This window comes from Ursus americanus, chromosome 8 (genome assembly GCF_024610735.1).
Source record: "Ursus americanus isolate L20-20 chromosome 8, mUrsAme1.1.p, whole genome shotgun sequence".
In the NCBI taxonomy this organism is placed as follows: Eukaryota; Metazoa; Chordata; class Mammalia; order Carnivora; family Ursidae; genus Ursus; species Ursus americanus.
The window spans coordinates 76,875,179-76,892,020 of NC_142134.1; the positions used below are offsets into that span (position 1 = coordinate 76,875,179).

At 60.5% G+C, this 16,842-nt stretch overlaps 1 protein-coding gene across 1 annotated transcript in view; it reads left to right on the top strand.

Annotated features, from left to right (window-relative positions):
• The window catches only part of WDR1 (WD repeat domain 1), a 42,070-nt gene extending 26,051 nt beyond the window's left edge, over positions 1-16,019 (top strand). The window contains exons 6-15 of the mRNA XM_087864273.1: positions 408-485; positions 843-923; positions 1,267-1,500; positions 4,326-4,418; positions 5,965-6,116; positions 7,295-7,382; positions 8,654-8,764; positions 11,666-11,839; positions 13,396-13,540; positions 15,020-16,019. Coding sequence (XP_087720399.1) covers positions 408-485; positions 843-923; positions 1,267-1,500; positions 4,326-4,418; positions 5,965-6,116; positions 7,295-7,382; positions 8,654-8,764; positions 11,666-11,839; positions 13,396-13,540; positions 15,020-15,126 — 1,263 coding nt within the window. The 3' untranslated portion in view covers positions 15,127-16,019. The remainder of the gene's footprint in view (positions 1-407; positions 486-842; positions 924-1,266; positions 1,501-4,325; positions 4,419-5,964; positions 6,117-7,294; positions 7,383-8,653; positions 8,765-11,665; positions 11,840-13,395; positions 13,541-15,019) is intronic.
• The last annotated feature ends 823 nt before the right edge of the window (positions 16,020-16,842 follow it).

Consider the following 16,842-nt stretch of genomic DNA (forward strand, 5'->3'; position numbering starts at 1 on the left):
CACCTGCTGTGTGCTGGGCCCTGGAGACTCGGAGAAGAGGCCTAGGGTTCTGGGCTTGAGCTATGTCTGGGACCCTGAGGGAAGAGAGCCGGCTTTGTCTGGGCTCTGTCGGCTCTGCAGGATGAGGATGGGGGGAACTCACACATCCGACAAGCATGGGAACGGGAGGCCTAGCAGGGGACGGCCTTCGGGCACAGATAGGCCTGGGCCAAGGCAGGCAGGCTGAAGCATACCTCCCAGTGAGTCAGGAGCTGCTTTGGGCTTGTTTTATTTGAGCTCTGAGGTCATCCTGTGGACGGACAGTTGACATTGGCAGCCAGAGCAGATGTTTGAAGCAGACTGCATATTTCATAAAGAATTTCCCAGAACCTCTGTCATCAGGTGGGTAACTGTGCTCTTTCCTGCAGGACCACGGCCGCTTTGTCAACTGTGTGCGATTCTCTCCTGATGGGAACAGATTTGCCACTGCCAGCGCGGATGGCCAGGTGAGGGCCGGGGCCCGGGGCGGTGAGGGCGCATCTGACCGCCTCCCAGCTCTTGAGGGCAGGCCAACCTCCCAAAGCGGTATTTCCAGGAGGAACTAGGACTCTCCCTCCATCCCATTCCTGGAAGGCGTTCGGTTCCGGGCTGTGTCATCACAGCTTAGTGGCCCCCTTTCCATCGCTCTCCTTTTAAATGGAGCTGGGACTCCACCCGTTAGCACAGTTTTCAGATTCCTTTTTTAAGAGTCACAGTAGCAAACTCTTGAGGGTAGAGCAGGGACGAGGAAGAGCTCATTTCGCCTGCCAGCTGGTGAGCGCATCCTCCCACCTGTGACCCACATGTGCGTTGTTCCTTGAAAGATCTACATCTACGATGGAAAGACGGGAGAGAAAGTGTGTGCCCTGGGAGGAGGCAAGGCTCACGACGGAGGCATTTACGCTGTGAGTACGGATCCGTGTTGTGGGAGCGTGCCAGCGACTGGTGGGGCCGTGTCTGTGTGTGCAGTCGTTGGTACACAACTCGGTGTTAGGAGCGTGAAGTGGGAGGGGGCTGAAGGAGGGGCGGCGGCGGAGAGCTTCTGGGTCCCACAGAAGGGCTGTCATGGCCTGGAGAAGCCAGTGACCGGAGCAGGGGCCTGGACCCTGGTCCCACCGGGTCCCCACCGAGTCCCCCCTGGGTATGGCTTCTCCCTGCTCAGAAGTGGGGGCTGTGGACAGGCCGCTCTCTAAGGCCCCTTCCCGCTCTGTGCTCGCTGACGCGTGGCCTGCTCTTTCATTTGCGTAGATCAGCTGGAGCCCTGATAGCACCCATTTGCTTTCTGCTTCCGGAGACAAAACCTCGAAGATTTGGGACGTCAGTGTGAACTCTGTCGTCAATACGTTTACAATGGGCTCCACCGTTCTGGACCAGCAGCTGGGCTGCTTGTGGCAGAAGGACCACCTCCTCAGCATCTCCCTGTCTGGGTACATCAATTACCTGGACAAAAACAACCCCAGCAAGCCCCTGCGGGTCATCAAGGTGAGGCTGCGCCACGGTGGCTCTGCCTGTACCTGCCTGTAGGGCTGTCAGAGGAAGCGTACACCCCTCGAGCAAGAGGGAGAACCTGCGTGAGGCCAGGCGGGGGACCGGCCCTGGGGTTTGGTCAAGGGCAGGATGCTAGTTGCTTTGGGGTGTGTGTATAGCAGAAGTCGGAGGCTGATGCCGAGTTCCCCTTGAGCTTCTAGAAGCATCAGGGGGCTCGGCCTTGGGGCTGTGGACAGAGGCCCTCACTCTGCTGTCAGGAGTCCGTGTGTCCTGGGGAGAATAGCCTCCCTCAGGAGCTTACAGCTGGAGCACACGGAGCCCCAGGAGCATCGCCACAGACGGGGAGGACCAGCAGAGAGCCTGCAGGAGGCCCAGGAGGCCTTGGGACTGGACCTGGGCATCATGCGGCTCTTGAACATGGGATGGAGTGTGAGGAGACCTTGAGTTTTATGTGGTTCGAGCAGGGAAGGCATGTGGGAGGGAATGAGTGTGGAGAAACAGGTGGTCCCTGAGGTATAGAGGGCTCGAGTGCCCGGCCGGGAGTTCGTGCAGCAGCAAGCAGTGGGAGGTGGTAGGACCCCTCCCCAGCTTCTGTCCCTGTCACCTGGAGGGCTTCCTCCGGGCAGCTGATGCCCAGAGTCTGCCCTGGGTGCCCCTTCTTTTCTTGGGGGGGGGGGGGGAGAATGCCTTCTCCTTCCTGCAGCCCGAGTGGTCTCAGTATCTCAGGAGACCAGCAGCCAGGCGAGGACCTAGGAGCTCCCCAAGCACAGGGCCAGCCCTGGTGCCGCTCCCTGTAGACCCTGCTTCTGCCTGGGAGTTGAGGGAGGCGTTGCCTGAGGTGGGAGACACTGTGTCCCATTCAAGAGGGGATGTGGCTTGCAGGGGAGGACTGATCTAGTGTCACAGCAGCATCTGTCCTCAGTGCTGGCCCCACACCTTCTGCTCCCATGATGCTCCCCCCAGCTTGACCCTAAGGACGGGGCACTGGGACCTCCTCCTTGATGGGCTCCCAGCCTGGCGCAGTGCCTATGTTACGCAGGTGTATATGGCACAGAGCCAGGGAGCGCTGGGGGAGGGGGCATGCAGGACACAGTCACTTTGCTGGGCCTCCAGACGTCATGGGGAAAATTCCTTCAGAGATTCAGGTGTGGCTGTGAGCCCACTTGTGCCCAGAAGAGCAGTTTCCTGCGGGCCACTGAAAGCATGGGAACTACAGGCTGGGCTTCTGTTTTCTCCCAGGCCAGCTCAGGGACTCTTGTGGGAAAGGGAACTCCTGTTCCCGCTCCCACCGCAGCGTGTGCGCAGGAACCCGGGGGGCACTTGGTGCTGATCTCACACTGCAGAGGCGTCTGAGCCACACGTGGGGCCCGGGAGAAGGCCAAACTTAGACTAGAGTGCTCGGCCCTGCTGCACATTGAGATTGAAAAAGAGCTGGATCCCTGGGGAGCCTGAGGGAGGACCGGGAGGCCTTGCAACTGGACCTGCCCCAGAGGGATTTGGGCAGAACCTGTAGGGATGGCTCTAGCTGTTGGGACTCCTAAAGCACACCCGGGGTTCTGATGTGTAGCTGGATCAGCGGTTCTTATGCTAGAAGGTCCGTCGGACTCAGCCAAGAGCCAGCTTGTTCAGACACGGTGGCTGGGTTCGCCTGTGGGCATCTGCGGGGCCCGTGCGAGCTCAGGCTCCTCACCAGCTCGCGGGTGACACTGTGGCCCCAGACAGGGCACGTGCACGGAGTCCGCGGGCATCTCCCCGGGTGCAGGTCCTGAGTCATCAGGATCGTCTGAGGACCACGCGTTAAGTATCAGGTCTGGTGGACTTTGTCCTAGGAGACGTGAGGTGGAAAGGACGCAGTGTGTCCCCTGAGAACTGTGTGTACCTTTCTTAGAAGACTGTTGTCACATTGTGGCAATAAGCGGAACCCTGCGGGATGCTTGGGAAGCCCCCGGGACGAGGCCTGTGCAGAATTGTGCCACCTGGCAGCGGAGCATGGCTGGGAAGGACCAGAGACCTGCCCACCCCAGGCCCTCGGCAGCAGTTAACAGCGAGGTTACATGTTCCCCTAGCCGGGGGGTCTGGCTGTAGAGGAGTCGTCTGTGCCCATCATGTTGCCAGTCAGGGAGGTTTTGGGCTTCAGGGCCCTCTGACAGCTTGGGTGGGGCGGGGTGTGCTGGGAGAGCAGAAGCCTCCTCACAAGCCAAGAGTTGAAGCTAGAGTTGTATGTTCTGGTTCTGGGGAGAGAACAGATTGTCAGTAGCACCCCGGGACTGTCTGGGTCTCTCTCTGGGTGGCTGGGAGCTCTCCCTGTGTTCCGCTGCTGTCTGGGTCCCTGCAGGGCCCGGATGTCTCCCCACGTGCCTCTGAGCATTCGGCCCTCCTGTGACTGATCCTGTTTACTGCTGCTTCCCCACCCTGGAGGCTCAGCTCGGGGTTGGGGCTCCCCGTCGTGTGCCGGGCGTGAGCAGCATTTCCCCCGTTCGGGGCACTGCCAGGGTCAGTTGCTCAGAGCACGCCCCTGGCACCTGGGGCTTTATGAGATCCCGTCCTCGGCCCGGGTTGGGGTTGGGTGCCGGGAGGGAGGGCTGCCTGATGAGGTTTTGTCAGATGGCCAGTCAGCTGGGGAAGCGCTGGCCTCGCCGCTCATGGAAGGGGTTTCCGGGCACACGGGGGGTTGCAGGGTCTTGGCACCGATGTCAGCCGCGATGTGGAGGGTCTCTGCCTCATTCCCTAGGGGCACAGTCAGTGGAGGGCGGTTGGCAGGTTGCAGAGGCAGAATGGCGTGTTCTCAGCTCAGCCCGCCCCGTCCATCTCCTCCGCAGGGTCACAGCAAATCCATCCAGTGTCTGACGGTGCATAAAAACGGCGGCAAGTCCTACATCTACTCCGGGAGCCACGACGGACACATTAATATCCTTTGGCTCACAGAGCTGGCTCCGGGACCACTGGCAGGAGAGGTGGGAGTGTTCTGTCCCCATGGAGCCAGGGGCCAGGCCTGCCAGGTGGCAGCAGCAGGGCTCCGACCACCGGGTGTGTCCACGCTGGGGGCCCCTGGCTCCAGGCTGCAGCCTTGACCCGATGGGTCACTTCTCTGTGCAGCTGTAAGTCGCTGTTCAACTCTGAATCGAGCTGCTGCTCCCGCCTGGGCCCCGAGTGCTGCCTGATCCCTCCCACAAGCCGTGAGTCAGGAGTCTTAGGATTCTGTAGGACCTAGAACCTGTCAGTACTGTCCCGTTGTTTTAAAAACAGAATAGAAGCTCAGAATGCTCGAGTGCCTTCCCCAGGGTCACACCACTGGTCAGCCGCAGCTGGGACTGGAACCCGAATGTCCCTTCTGCTGAGGTTCTGTGCAGTCCAGTGAGACTTTCCCTGGAGGCATGTGAAGCAGCCCCTACAGCCCCCACTGTGTGTGTGGCCTGGGGCTCCCCCTCCTCCCAGGACTGTTGTCTGTGGGGTGCTGGGGTGTAGGCTGACTCAGCCCTGCAGGGCTTTGCGGTTTTCACAAGACAGCGCCAGCTAGGGAGGTCTCCCCACAGCCCTGGGGTAGGAGGACAGATGAGTCACCCGCCACCGCATTAAATGTAAGGAGGGTAGTGTATGGTGGGGCTGCATTGTCATCAGGGGCAGAGAAGGCTCTAGGGTCTGTCCCTCCTGGAGCGGCGTGCCAGTCTGCAGTCATGTTGTCTTCAGCTGCCCTGGCGTGGCTCCCCTCCTGGTGCGACGCCGCCTCTTCCAGATCTTCCCCAGGCCCAGCGCTGGTGCACCCTGGCGCGAACTCTGATGCTCAGTGTCTGTGTGTCCTTGGGTATCCAGCGCTGGGGTCTCCATCACAAGAGCATGTCAGCCGTGGAGCCTACCTGTGGCGTTGTAGAGGCAACAGTAATCTGCGTTTGAGATGAGATTTCCTCCTGGAAATCTCACTTAAAACACCCCCTCCCCCTGAGCACCTCAAACTCATGGTGTGTAAACTCCGCCAAGGTGGGTCAGCCCCGTGCTGCTGCCGGGCGGCCCCTGGCCAGCCGTCCTCCGAGCGGGGAGGCGCAGCCGGCCTCGTGCTGACGGCCCCAGGCTTGTCAGCACTCAGGACGTGGAGTGAAGCATGGGCTCGGTGCCCAGTGAGAGGCCGTTTCCTCCCCACGGAGGCCACCGCGGCCAGGCTGCGGTCCGTGTGCACCAGTAGCCCGCGGGGACCGCACACATCATGCCGCGTCGCCTGGCCGTGCACGGCGCTGCTGCAGGTGGTCCGGCCGCACTGCTCGGCGTGTCCTCAGTGGCCCGCTGCCGGTCACCAGGACGACTGTTCTGGAATTCGGACTTACACTTGCCCTAGACGTCCCCTCGGGCCCTGTGTTCCCAGCCCCGTCCCAAGTCGCGGCCCTGGAGGCGGGACGGCCATGCCTCCCCGGTGGGGCCTGCCCCGTGTCCTGGAGGCGGCTTTTCCTTAACCCCGCCCCACATTACTGGGATTCAGAGACGGGGGAGAATGACTCCTTCGCCGGGAAGGGCCACACGAACCAGGTGTCCAGGATGACGGTGGACGAGTCGGGGCAGCTGGTGAGCTGCAGCATGGACGACACGGTGCGGTACACCAACCTCACGCTGCGGGACTACAGGTGAGGGCTGCCGGGGGCCGGGGCCACGGTGCACCCCGGAACGGGGGCCCTTTGCCCGCACTGCTTCTGGCTCTCAGTGGCACTTGGCCCTTCTCACTGCTCTCCCTCGACGACTCCTGTGGCCAGGCCCTCGGCTGGGGGCCGGGTGAGAGTCCAGGTGGCCCGTGTGGACGGTGACCTGTGTAGACTCTGCCTGGGAACCAGGCGGAACATCTCAGCCCAGATGCCCTCCTCGTTCTATTCCTCATCAGCCAAGGAAGGGGACAGAGAAGCCGGCCTTGCGGGCTGTTGGGAAGGCCCAAAGGCCCTCACAGCTCCCTGCACATGGGAGGTGCTCTGAGGAAGCGGCAGCGTGGTGTGGTTTTGCTCCGGTGCCTTGAACTGGCCGTCCTTGGCTCCGGGACATAATTGTTAACAACCTGTGGCTTCCTGTGCAGGGTGAGGAGGGGGAGAGCAGGGTCTGGTCGTGGAAGTACGGGCTGGGAACCTGCAGCTCCCACCCCCACCAAGGTGCCCCAGAACCGGTGTCCAGGCCCTGGCCGTCCTCTGTGCTGCTGCCCCGTGCTGCCCTGCATTAGCACGGCCCTCGCGAGAGCCTTCCCACTGCACGCAGAGCTGCGCCCTCGGCCTCACAGGAGAGAGACCCCGAGGCACAGCCACAGTCTGGTGACCTGAGCCGCAGGGACCCCACGCTTGGCCCGGTCACATGGGATTTTCCTTAGTTTACTATTTTCAAGAAGTTTTTTTGTGTGTGCAGGATTTTCCAGGGCATGTTTTCATGGCATTAGCCAAAAACAAAGACCTGATTCTCATCTGTGAAAGTATCTGCTTCCTCAGGAGAGTCACCCTGCTGAGCAGAGTGGCTGTGACTGTGGGAGCGGGAGGTGGGCTCAGTTCCTTCTGTACCCAGGGATCGCCAGGGTCTGTGGCCGGTGGACTCAGGACGAGAGTGGGATCGGGTCCGCCAGCCCCCGCGTGATTTCCAATCTCTTTCCCTGGGGCAGGGGGTCCTTTCTCACTGGTCCCGGGTTCTAGCACATGGCTCTCTCAGTGTGGCTGGAGTAGCTTCTCCGCTTCCTGACCCCTGAGCTGCTGTGGGTGTGCAGTGAGCGTGTGCCCAACACACACATCACGCCCCCGTGAGGTGGGCGTAACACGTTTTCCCTTGTCTCCACCAGCGGGCAGGGAGTCGTGAAGATGGACGTCCAACCCAAGTGCGTGGCTGTGGGCCCCGGAGGCTACGCTGTGGTCGTGTGCATCGGCCAGGTACGGTCCGCTTCAGTGTGGCGGGGAGGACTGGGCGGCAGAACGGAGCTGGCGGGGCGCAGCCTCTGACCTCCCCTGGCCTCCTGTTCGGCCGAGCTCTGATACGTGTCTGTCCAAGTTCCACGTGCACGCGTGTTCAGTCAGTCAGTCCTCTCCGGTAGACACGTCCTACCCGCTTTACAGACAAGGGGAAAGAGGCCCAGGGAGGGTCGGTTGCTTGCCCAGGGTCTGCGGCTGCCAGAGGGCCCGGCTGTCGGGCATTAGCCTCCCTGGGTGTCCGTCAGCCCGGGGGCGCCTGCTGGGCCACAGCCCTGAGTCTTGGAGCTGTGTGACTCCCCACATGTTCTGCCATCTCCAGGGCCGAAGCGTGTGCAGCACATTCATTAGGGACTTTATTTACTCTGAACGTCGAATTCCGGCTTTGCGACGTGTAGGCACTGGCAGGTTCTTCTGCCTTGGAAGCTGAGGTTCAGGACAGAGCTGTCCCCACAGGCAGTAAGCAGCTGAGCCAGGCTCAAGCCCCAGCTGGTCTGTCCGCTGGGCCCTCCGTTGGCCTGGTCACCCAGGCACCCAGCCCTGCCTGGGGACTCCGCCCTGCCCCCGCCCGAGGCGGAGGGAAGTGAGCCAGGTGCTGGCTGGGGCTGAGCTTCTGGCCACCTTGCTGTGCGCCATCTGTCCTGCCCTCCCGGCTGCCGGGATGAGTCGTGCGCGGGGGGGGGGGCGCTGGTGGGGAGCAAAGAGCTTCTGTGGACCTGGGGCCCGGCTCTGCGGTCTGCTCGCCGGCGCCCACACCTGGGACACAGTTTTGGTCTGGAAGACGGGTGCCAGCGCTGCCTCCCCAGGTGTGGGAGCCGCTCACGGCACATGTAGGATGTTCACGTGCTGCGCGTCGGAGCTGCGACGGGGCTTGCTTTGGACCTCGGATGCCAGAACTTAGAATCCGGCGTGTCCGGGGTATTCCCGGTGCTGCTTTAGAGCCTTGTTCTTCTAAACGCTGTGTCCCTCGAACCTCACGAGAAGGCCGTTCAGCAGAGCCCCTTCACTGTGTGATGCGAGGAAGGAAAGGTCTGACGTCAGGACGTTTCCCGAGAAGTTGGTGCTCGTGGTGACGATGACAGCAGCCGATAGTTGTTATGACTGTGACTGGGAGCAGTTACGGTTCCCAGTGGCTGACGAGGGAGGAAGCACAACGCAGGGTCACAGGGCCCCCGCCCCCAGCAGCCAGCGGTCTGTCCCCGGCCTCGGTGCCCTGACTGCTGTCTGATTTTCAGATCGTCCTGCTCAAGGATCAGAAGAAGTGCTTCAGCATTGACAGCCCCGGCTACGAGCCCGAAGTGGTAGCGGTGCACCCCAGTGGTGACACAGTGGCTATCGGGGGCACGGTGAGTCTCCTGTCCCTCATGTCCTCTGACCCCGGCTGTCTGGGCGGTTTGGGGGTGACACGGGCTGCGTGAGCGCGGAGCTGTCCCAAGGCAGATCAGCAGGAAAGTGGTGGGAGACCAAGGGCCCGCGCAACGAGAGGGGGCTGGGCTGGGAGCACTCAGCAGGGGGGACCGCTGGGCCGTCAACCACGTGAGTGCTTGGGGCACACGTGACTTAGCGTGTTCAGAGAGGACCAGCGTGGAGGAGCTGGGCTGGCGGGTTGTAGGTAGGAGCATGACAGGAAGATTGCTGACACCTGAAAAGCGGCAGTAACCGGATGGGTCCAGGGTTTTCCTTCCGCGCTTACGCTGTCCTGCAGAGTGTGGTGCTCCCGCCCCTCTAAACCGAAAGCCTTGGGGACCCAGTGGTCCCTGCCTGCCAGGCCAAGTCCTGAGTGCTTTACAGACCGGCTCGCTTTGTCCCATCTGGCCCTGGGGGGCTCAGGTGCCCTGATGAAGGAGTTCTGCAGCCAAGATGGCAGACTTCGCCCCCAGGGATGGAAGCCAGCGTTGGGCAGTGCCTGCCGGGTCACCTGCAGGTGCCTTCTGTGAAACCGCCTGCTCCCCAGCTGCTCGAGGACCCCAGGGGCCAGCTGCCCACAGAGAGGCCCGTGGCTGTTTGCGCAGAGCCGGCGTGAGGGCTGAGGAAAGGCTGGTCTGCGGGCAGGGCTTGGCCCAGTAGCTGGCCTGTGGGACGCATCAGCTCGGCACTGGCCACTCCACCTGCCCCCCCAGGCAGTCCCACCTCCAGTCTCAGAAATGGTCCTTGCTGCCCCCGCCTCCAGCCTGGAGGAGGACCAGCCAGACAGGCCCCTGGGCGCTCTGACAGCAGGTCAGAGTGCCTGCCCGAGCGGGTGAGGGAGCCCCCCCACCACGGCCACAGGCTGTTCCTTCCCCCAGGGAGCCCGTGGGCACAGTGTCGAGCCACCACTGCCCAGACACGGAGAGCAGGGCTTGTCGGCCCTTGCACTGTCGCTCTTCCTCTGTGTTGCCATGGCTGTGAGACACGTGGACTTCGCTGGTTGTCCCAGACGAGTAAGGTGTGTCCCGTCTGTGTGACTGCCCCTCCACGAGGCACTGCATCCCCGCCTGCCAAGCAGCCCAGCCAAGCCCCGGACAGGGCAGCAGCCCCACTGCCTCCCACAGGGTTCCCGTTGGCCCTGCTCTCCTGCAGTGCTCTGCCCAGAACTGTCCCTGTAGGCCAGCACCCCCACAGTGCTGGCGGTCCCTTCTGGGCCTGTCACTCCTCCTTTCCCGAATACCTGCCCTCTGGCATGTTTTGAGAAACAGCCTTCCCTTTTCTAGGGAGGAGTTCACAGCCATGGTCCTGGGGCAGGAGGTCAGAGTCAGATGTGGGGTTTGAACCTGGTGTTCCCCCTTGCACGGCCATAGCACCATGTCCTGCTTACTAGACGTTTACCTTTTTTCCACTTAAGAAGGAGAGATGGCTATCTCGTCATCCCCTCAACTCCCACGTCAAGGTCTTGGCAGCTTTCCTCTTCCTGGTTGTCTGCCAGCCCCAGGCCTGTGAGTCTCCGTGATCACACAGGACACTCCTGTGTTTATACCAAGTTTCCCTGTTGTCCCCCACATACTGGTAGTCTTGGTTTATTTTAGTGACATGCGGGCAAGTGGCCGTCCCGTCGCGTCGTTAGCGCGGTGGTGGATATTGGTGCTGTGTCCCTCCTGTGACATCCTCTGTGTGCAGTCTGCGAGTGTGGCCGTTCCTTCCTGACAGTGCCTCCCTTGTGGGCAGTACTCACAGGACGCTGGAGCCCAGACTCCCACTGCGGTGTGCTCGTCACGTGATCTCAAGGACTTCTGCACTCACAGCCCCTGCAGGGGTTGTACATGGCCGCTCTCCTCTGTTGGAGGCAGAGCCAGGCTGTGTCGTGGACGGAGCTAGGAGACCTTAGATGATCTTTGCCACTCAGACAGCTCAGCTGTCTCCAGAGGGCAGGCTGGTCCTTGATCTTCCTCCTTCCAGGGCAGCCTCGGGCAGTCACAAGGATACCACCTGTCCTGGTTCCTTCTGTCTGTCCATCCGTGCCACCTTCACGGGTTCATTCCACCGTGTGTGGCACTTTTCAGGCCCTGGACAAGTCTCTGGGGGCATGAAATGGGGAGGTCCCTGGCCTGGAGGGCAGGTGCCCAAGATGTATCCGCCTACCTGGCTGGGCTCCCACAGTACGGGCAGAACTGCCAGCAGAGCGGTCCAGACACCCCTCAGAGGCTCTGGCTGAGGAGAGCTGGGTAGAGCCGGGCGCTTGGGCATCCCACGGGCATCCCAGGCTAGAGGACCCCTGGGCAGGTGATCAGCCCATGGGCTAAGTGGCAGCTGCCCTCTGGAAGAGCAGGCGCGCCTCCCTGTGAAGAGGTGCCTGGCTCACGACACGCGTGGGGAGCTTGCTAGGAGACGGCAGGTTGGACAGACGGGGCTTGGTCAGAGAGCGAGTCGGTGCTGGAAGGAACCTCCAGGGCGCTGGGAAGGGCAGTGTGGGTACAGAGCACAGGGGGCAGGCAGTGTGGCCAGGGGTGACAGAGCCAGACCAGGGGCCCTCACTGCCATGCAAACGTGTATAGATACTTCTCAGAGTTTGCCCTGTGAACAGCTGCATTGGAACTTACTGGAGCGTTTAAGGAGAAAGGCAGAGTCCTGAACACCAGACACACAGAACCAGAATTGGGGGCAGCTAGCGTTCAGCATTTTAATTATGTTCCTGAGTAATGCTTGCCACTATGCCGAGCAGGCCGTGGGAGCTGCTGAAGGGTTTTAGGAGGGTATCGGGAGCGCGCGTGGACGCGCGCTCCTGCAGTGGTGCACATCTGGAAGTGACTCACTGGCCCTCTGTCCTCTTGCAGGACGGGAATGTCCGCTTGTACTCCATCCTAGGCACCACGCTGAAGGACGAGGGCAAGCTCCTGGAGGCCAAGGGCCCCGTGACCGATGTCGCGTATTCCCACGATGGCGCCTTCCTCGCCGTGTGCGACGCCAGCAAAGTGGTCACGGTCTTCAGTGTTGCTGACGGCTACTCGGTGAGTGGGCGGCCGGGGCGGCCCTGTCCCCGTGCTGGGCAGTGCGGATGGCGGGTGGGGGCCGTGGCCTCTCCCCCCTGTCATCAACCTGGCAGTCACTTGAGACTACGTGGCTTCCTTGCTCGCAGAGCTGAATGGTGTGAGACAAGGAGGTGCACCTGTCGTCCAGGAGCTCATGGTGGTGTGAGGTAGAACAGTCGCCGGAAAGTTAGGGCCCTGGGCTGCGTCAGGCTTGCTATGAAGACATGCTGATTGGTTCACCTGGGCTGCCCGGCTCAGTGACTTCCTGGCTGCTTCTCTGTCGAAGGGCTGAAACTAGATTTTCTTCTCGAGTCTCATTACCGTTGAGGTCTCGTGAAGATGAGCGTGGATCAGCCCGGCGCGGCCTCGCGTGTGGGGGCGCTGAGCCACGGGCTGGCGAGGGCGGGCCAGGGTGCAGAGGCACCAGGGCATGGGGGAAACAGCCGAGGGCCGACAGCGGTCCATTTGCCCCGGTTCACAGACCAGAGACAGCTTCACTAGGGGTGCGTTCACTTGCTGGGTACGGCCAGAGCAGGGGCACAGGATGATGGCGGGTCTTTGGTCCTGGCCGGCACCGCACCAGCCCCCAGCACTTGGTTGGTTTTGGAATCCAGCAGAGGTGAACATTTACACCTAGGTTTTGCTATTAACGTCTCCCCGTGTTACGTTGTCCGTCCAGTGATCTTAATTCAGGTGCACTTGAATTACAGGGCTCTCCGCACTCCCTGTGAACACCTGCTTAGGCACTAACTAGCCTTGCGTCTCTTCGGTCTGTCTGATTCTCCAGTGTCCTTCTGACCAAACGCAGGTGTACGCTTGCACCTCCGCTGACGTAACCCCCACCTCCCCGGGGCTGTCCTTCTGCTCCCTCGCCACATTGCCCAGCTTCTGTGTGTATCCCATTGTAAGCGATTCCGTGTACACACCACAGTCTTATTGACGGCGTGCTAAGTAGACAGTTACAGGGAGGGATCAACACAGCACAGAACAGGCAAACTTGACAGTCATCATCAGGTCGACCTTTTCTGGGGATTAAGAAAATAGAATGCCTTGAAGAAAAAGCATTCGTACAGCACCAGGAAAGGGCCAGTCCTGCAGTGCGCAGGCTCCGTCCAGCCCCGGCCCAGCCTGCGGAGTAGCGAGGAGCCGGCAGGTGTGCGTGGGGAGAGGCCGGTGGCCTCCCTCTGCTGCCTGAGCTTGCTCTGAGCACCACCTGCCCGAGCCGGGGCCTCCTTGAGCCTTCGTGTTGGCGTTGCTCTGAGCCCTGGCTGGGCCGAGGGCTAGCACTTCAGGGTGGGTGCCGTGGCGGAGGCTGTCCGGGGTCCCAGGGGCACGGTGGCTACTGCCTGCTGCTGGGCCGCGCCCTCTGGGCCTCCTCACAGAGCAGTGGGCACCTCGGATTCCTGTGAGGCCTCCGTGTGGCGTGCCTGGCGGAGAGAGTACTGCGTCAGCGTTGGCCCTTAAGGGCAGGTGAGATGACACGCGCCCCTCTGGCCTGAACCCTGACCTACCACCTGTTTTCAACCCACGACTAGGAGAACAATGTATTTTACGGACACCACGCGAAGATCGTCTGCCTGGCCTGGTCACCAGACAACGAGCACTTCGCCTCCGGCGGCATGGACATGATGGTGTACGTCTGGACCCTGAGTGACCCCGAGACCAGGGTCAAGATCCAAGGTGACTCTCTGCTCCCACCTCGGCTCCCCAGGCAGCCCCAGAGAACCTGTCCCCAAGCCTGAGTGTCCCATCTGTGCTTCCGGGAAGTTACCCCAGAGAGGCATGGTGCTCATTCTGCCGGCCCCTGCTAGACACACAGAGGGATCAACGATGCACGAGTCCCAGCGTGAGAGTAGGTGGCCTCCATTCACCAGGCACATACCTTAGCACATGGGGGTCCCTCTTGACATCTCTTCTTAGCCCGTTGGGCTTCCATAAGAAAGTTCCACCGACTGGGTGGCTTATAAACCACAGAATTACTGCTCACTGCTCAGGAGGCTGAATTCCCAGATAGGGGGTCAGCATGGCTGGGGCGTGGGGGAGCTCTTCCGGGTCAGAGACTTTGCACTGGGCCTCGCGCAGGGGAAGGGCAGTGGGCCGTGGTTGTTTAATAAGCCACTGATCCCCTTCCTGCCCTCAGCTCTTCCACAGCCCTGCCTCTTGATACCACGGCCTTGGGGATTAGGTTTTCGGCATACAGTTTTGGGGGGCAGACACAAACATTCAGACCACAGCACTTTCCCTTCCACCACCCCACCCCCTAAATGAAACTGCTGACCAGGTTCTCTCTCTGCGATGGGCAGTGTTCAGTGGGAGGGTAACAGAGCCTCCTGTGGACCTCCCGTGTTTCTAGCAGCCCCGTTTAAAGAAAAAAAAAAAAGTGAAATTATTCTTAATAGTAAGCTTTATTTAGCCAAATGTATTTTTTCTACATGTGGCAATAGCTCGCTTCAAAGTCTGTAGTCACACGTGGCTCATGGACCCGGGAGGGACCATGTCTGTCCAGGGTAGATCTGAAATTCTCCTGTCTCAGTGTCACCCGCAGCCAGATGGGAGGGCCGGTAGAAGGCGGCACAGAACAGATTGCCGGGGTCCCCTGCTCTGTGGGTTTGTAGTACGACCCTCTGGGTCTGGAGGGCAGAGGCAGGAGAGAGAGGACTGTGTTCACCCCTGGTGCAGCTCTCACAGAGGGGGACCCGAGAGGCTCGGCCCGTGTCTCTCAGGGTATTCTGGTCACCGGTCCACCAGAGGTTTCTCGGCCTTTATTATTGTCCATCCCCCCCCCCCCCCGCCCATTTATTACCACAGATACACCAGGGGGCTGTTCCTGTGTATCCTGTATTGTTGCTTTAGGCATAAAGAGAAACCGACTTTGCACCCGCTTGGGGGAGGAACAGTTGTGTCTCCAGGGGACATTGGTTGTCAGGACAGGACCATGTCTGGGAGGGGCAGCAGGGATGCTGGCTTGAGAACGCCTGCCCCCACCGTCCACCTTCCAGACGCTCAGGCTTCCGTGAAGAGGGATGGGGTCTGATGAACCGCGGTCCACGGTCAGGTTCTCGGCCCCTTGTGGCTGTTGGCACGCTTGTCCCCTGCGCCTCGTCCGAGGGGCTGGGGAGCCGAGCCGCGGGCTCCCCTCAGCGCCTTCTTCCCCCGCAGATGCTCACCGGCTCCACCACGTCAGCAGCCTGGCCTGGCTGGACGAGCACACGCTGGTCACCACCTCCCACGACGCCTCTGTCAAAGAGTGGACAATCACCTACTGAGGGGCCCCCTCCTTTGGACGGACCGAATCAGGGACTAGAGCTTAACCGCAGCAGAACACGTCGTTTCTCTACACATTTCTGTCCTGCGCCCCCACGCCCCGCCCCGCTCAGCAGAGAGGGCCCTAGCGCGAGTGCCCTCGTCTCTGCAGGGTGTCCTATCTGTACACGTCCTTCTGAAAGCTTTAGACAGTAACAGTTTGCACATGAGAAATAAAGCAAGCACTTAAACAACGTGTGGAGCGTAACTCACACCCACCACCCACCCCAGCCCGAGTGCAGAACATTCCAGAGGCAGAGCCTCGAAAGCACACAGATCCGCCCCCGCGGCTCTTGCCGTCTGTCAGGGGAGGCTGCGGTTGTGGGCCGGCCCCCCCCCCCCCCCCCCCCGCGGATCCCCTCCCCGCAGACCCCGTCCCTGCAGCGCGCCCTCTGCTGGCGGGACGAGGGGCTCCGCGGCGGCTCAGCAAAGCCGGAGCTCTGCGCAGCAGGTGCCGCTCGGGCCGGAGCTCGCCGGGCTGTGTGGCCGCCTCCACGGCAGATGGGGTGCGCTCACGTGAACCTTGTATTCACTGTCTGTTTTTGTGCTTGGTTTTAAGAATGGAATTGTGGGAGTTTTTTTTCTTTTTAATGTATCTTAACTGTTGCCTGTCGGTGTTTACAGGCCAGCGCGCCGAGGGCGCCGCCGCCTCCGGGTGTTCAGAGCCCGACGAGCCAGACCCAGGTGTCTCGGCCACCGTGTTGCTCCTGCTTTGATGTGTTTGTCTTTCTTTCCCCCTTCTGCCCCCAAGAGCAAAGGTTAATTTAAAGGCAGAGGTGACGTCACTGTAAACTAACCTGTCATGGTTTTCACTTTTTTTTTTTTCAGTGCAGAAATTAAAAGTAAGTATAAAGCACGGTGATTTGTAGTTTTTTTGTGTGTGTGTTGGAATTACTGGTCAGTGTTGGCTGAGAGCAATCGCTCCCTTTGCACTTGTGAAAACACTTTGAGCGCTTTAAGAGATAAGACGAAGAAGTGATTAAATGTCTTTCTCTTCACTGTGGATGGCTGATTTTGTGTGGTGGGGGGCCGTGGGGGTGGGGGCACGGAAACCTGTGTGGGAACCTTGTAGCTTCTCCCCGGCCTGCAGCCTCAGAGGGAGACAGTTCAGGAACCCAGATTGCCGGATCCACCCAGTTTGGGGAGAGAAGCCCCAGGGAAGGGGCTGGGACTTGGCAATGGCCATCCCAACTACCAGATTGCTGTGCTACCTGGGCCACCTCACCTCCCTTCTCTGGGCCTAAATTTATTTGTAAACTGAAAACATTGGACCAGAGGATCCCTAGGTCCCACCTGATTGCAAGTTCTGGGGCAGTCCATGATCTTTCCGGTACTGCCTTCAAAAATAAGGAACAGTATGCATTTGGACCTTGAAAAACACTAAATTTTCAAACATTCCTATTAATCGTGAAAGATGATCTTGGCTAGAAAGACGTCTTCTAAATTTGCGGTCCCAGTAGAAACACATTTTCTCCCGCCTGGTTTCATCATACTGCTTCCACAGGTCATGTATGAAAACGGACCTAAGAAAGGACGAGAATTAAATGTTACCCTGTAATACCTGAAGCTGGGGTCGCCGCAGAACAGAGCCTGCAAATGTGCTTCCTGCCTGTGTGTGTGGACTGGGGACAAACCACGGCTCATTTCCCATCCGTGGGGGAAACGGCAAATGATGCGCT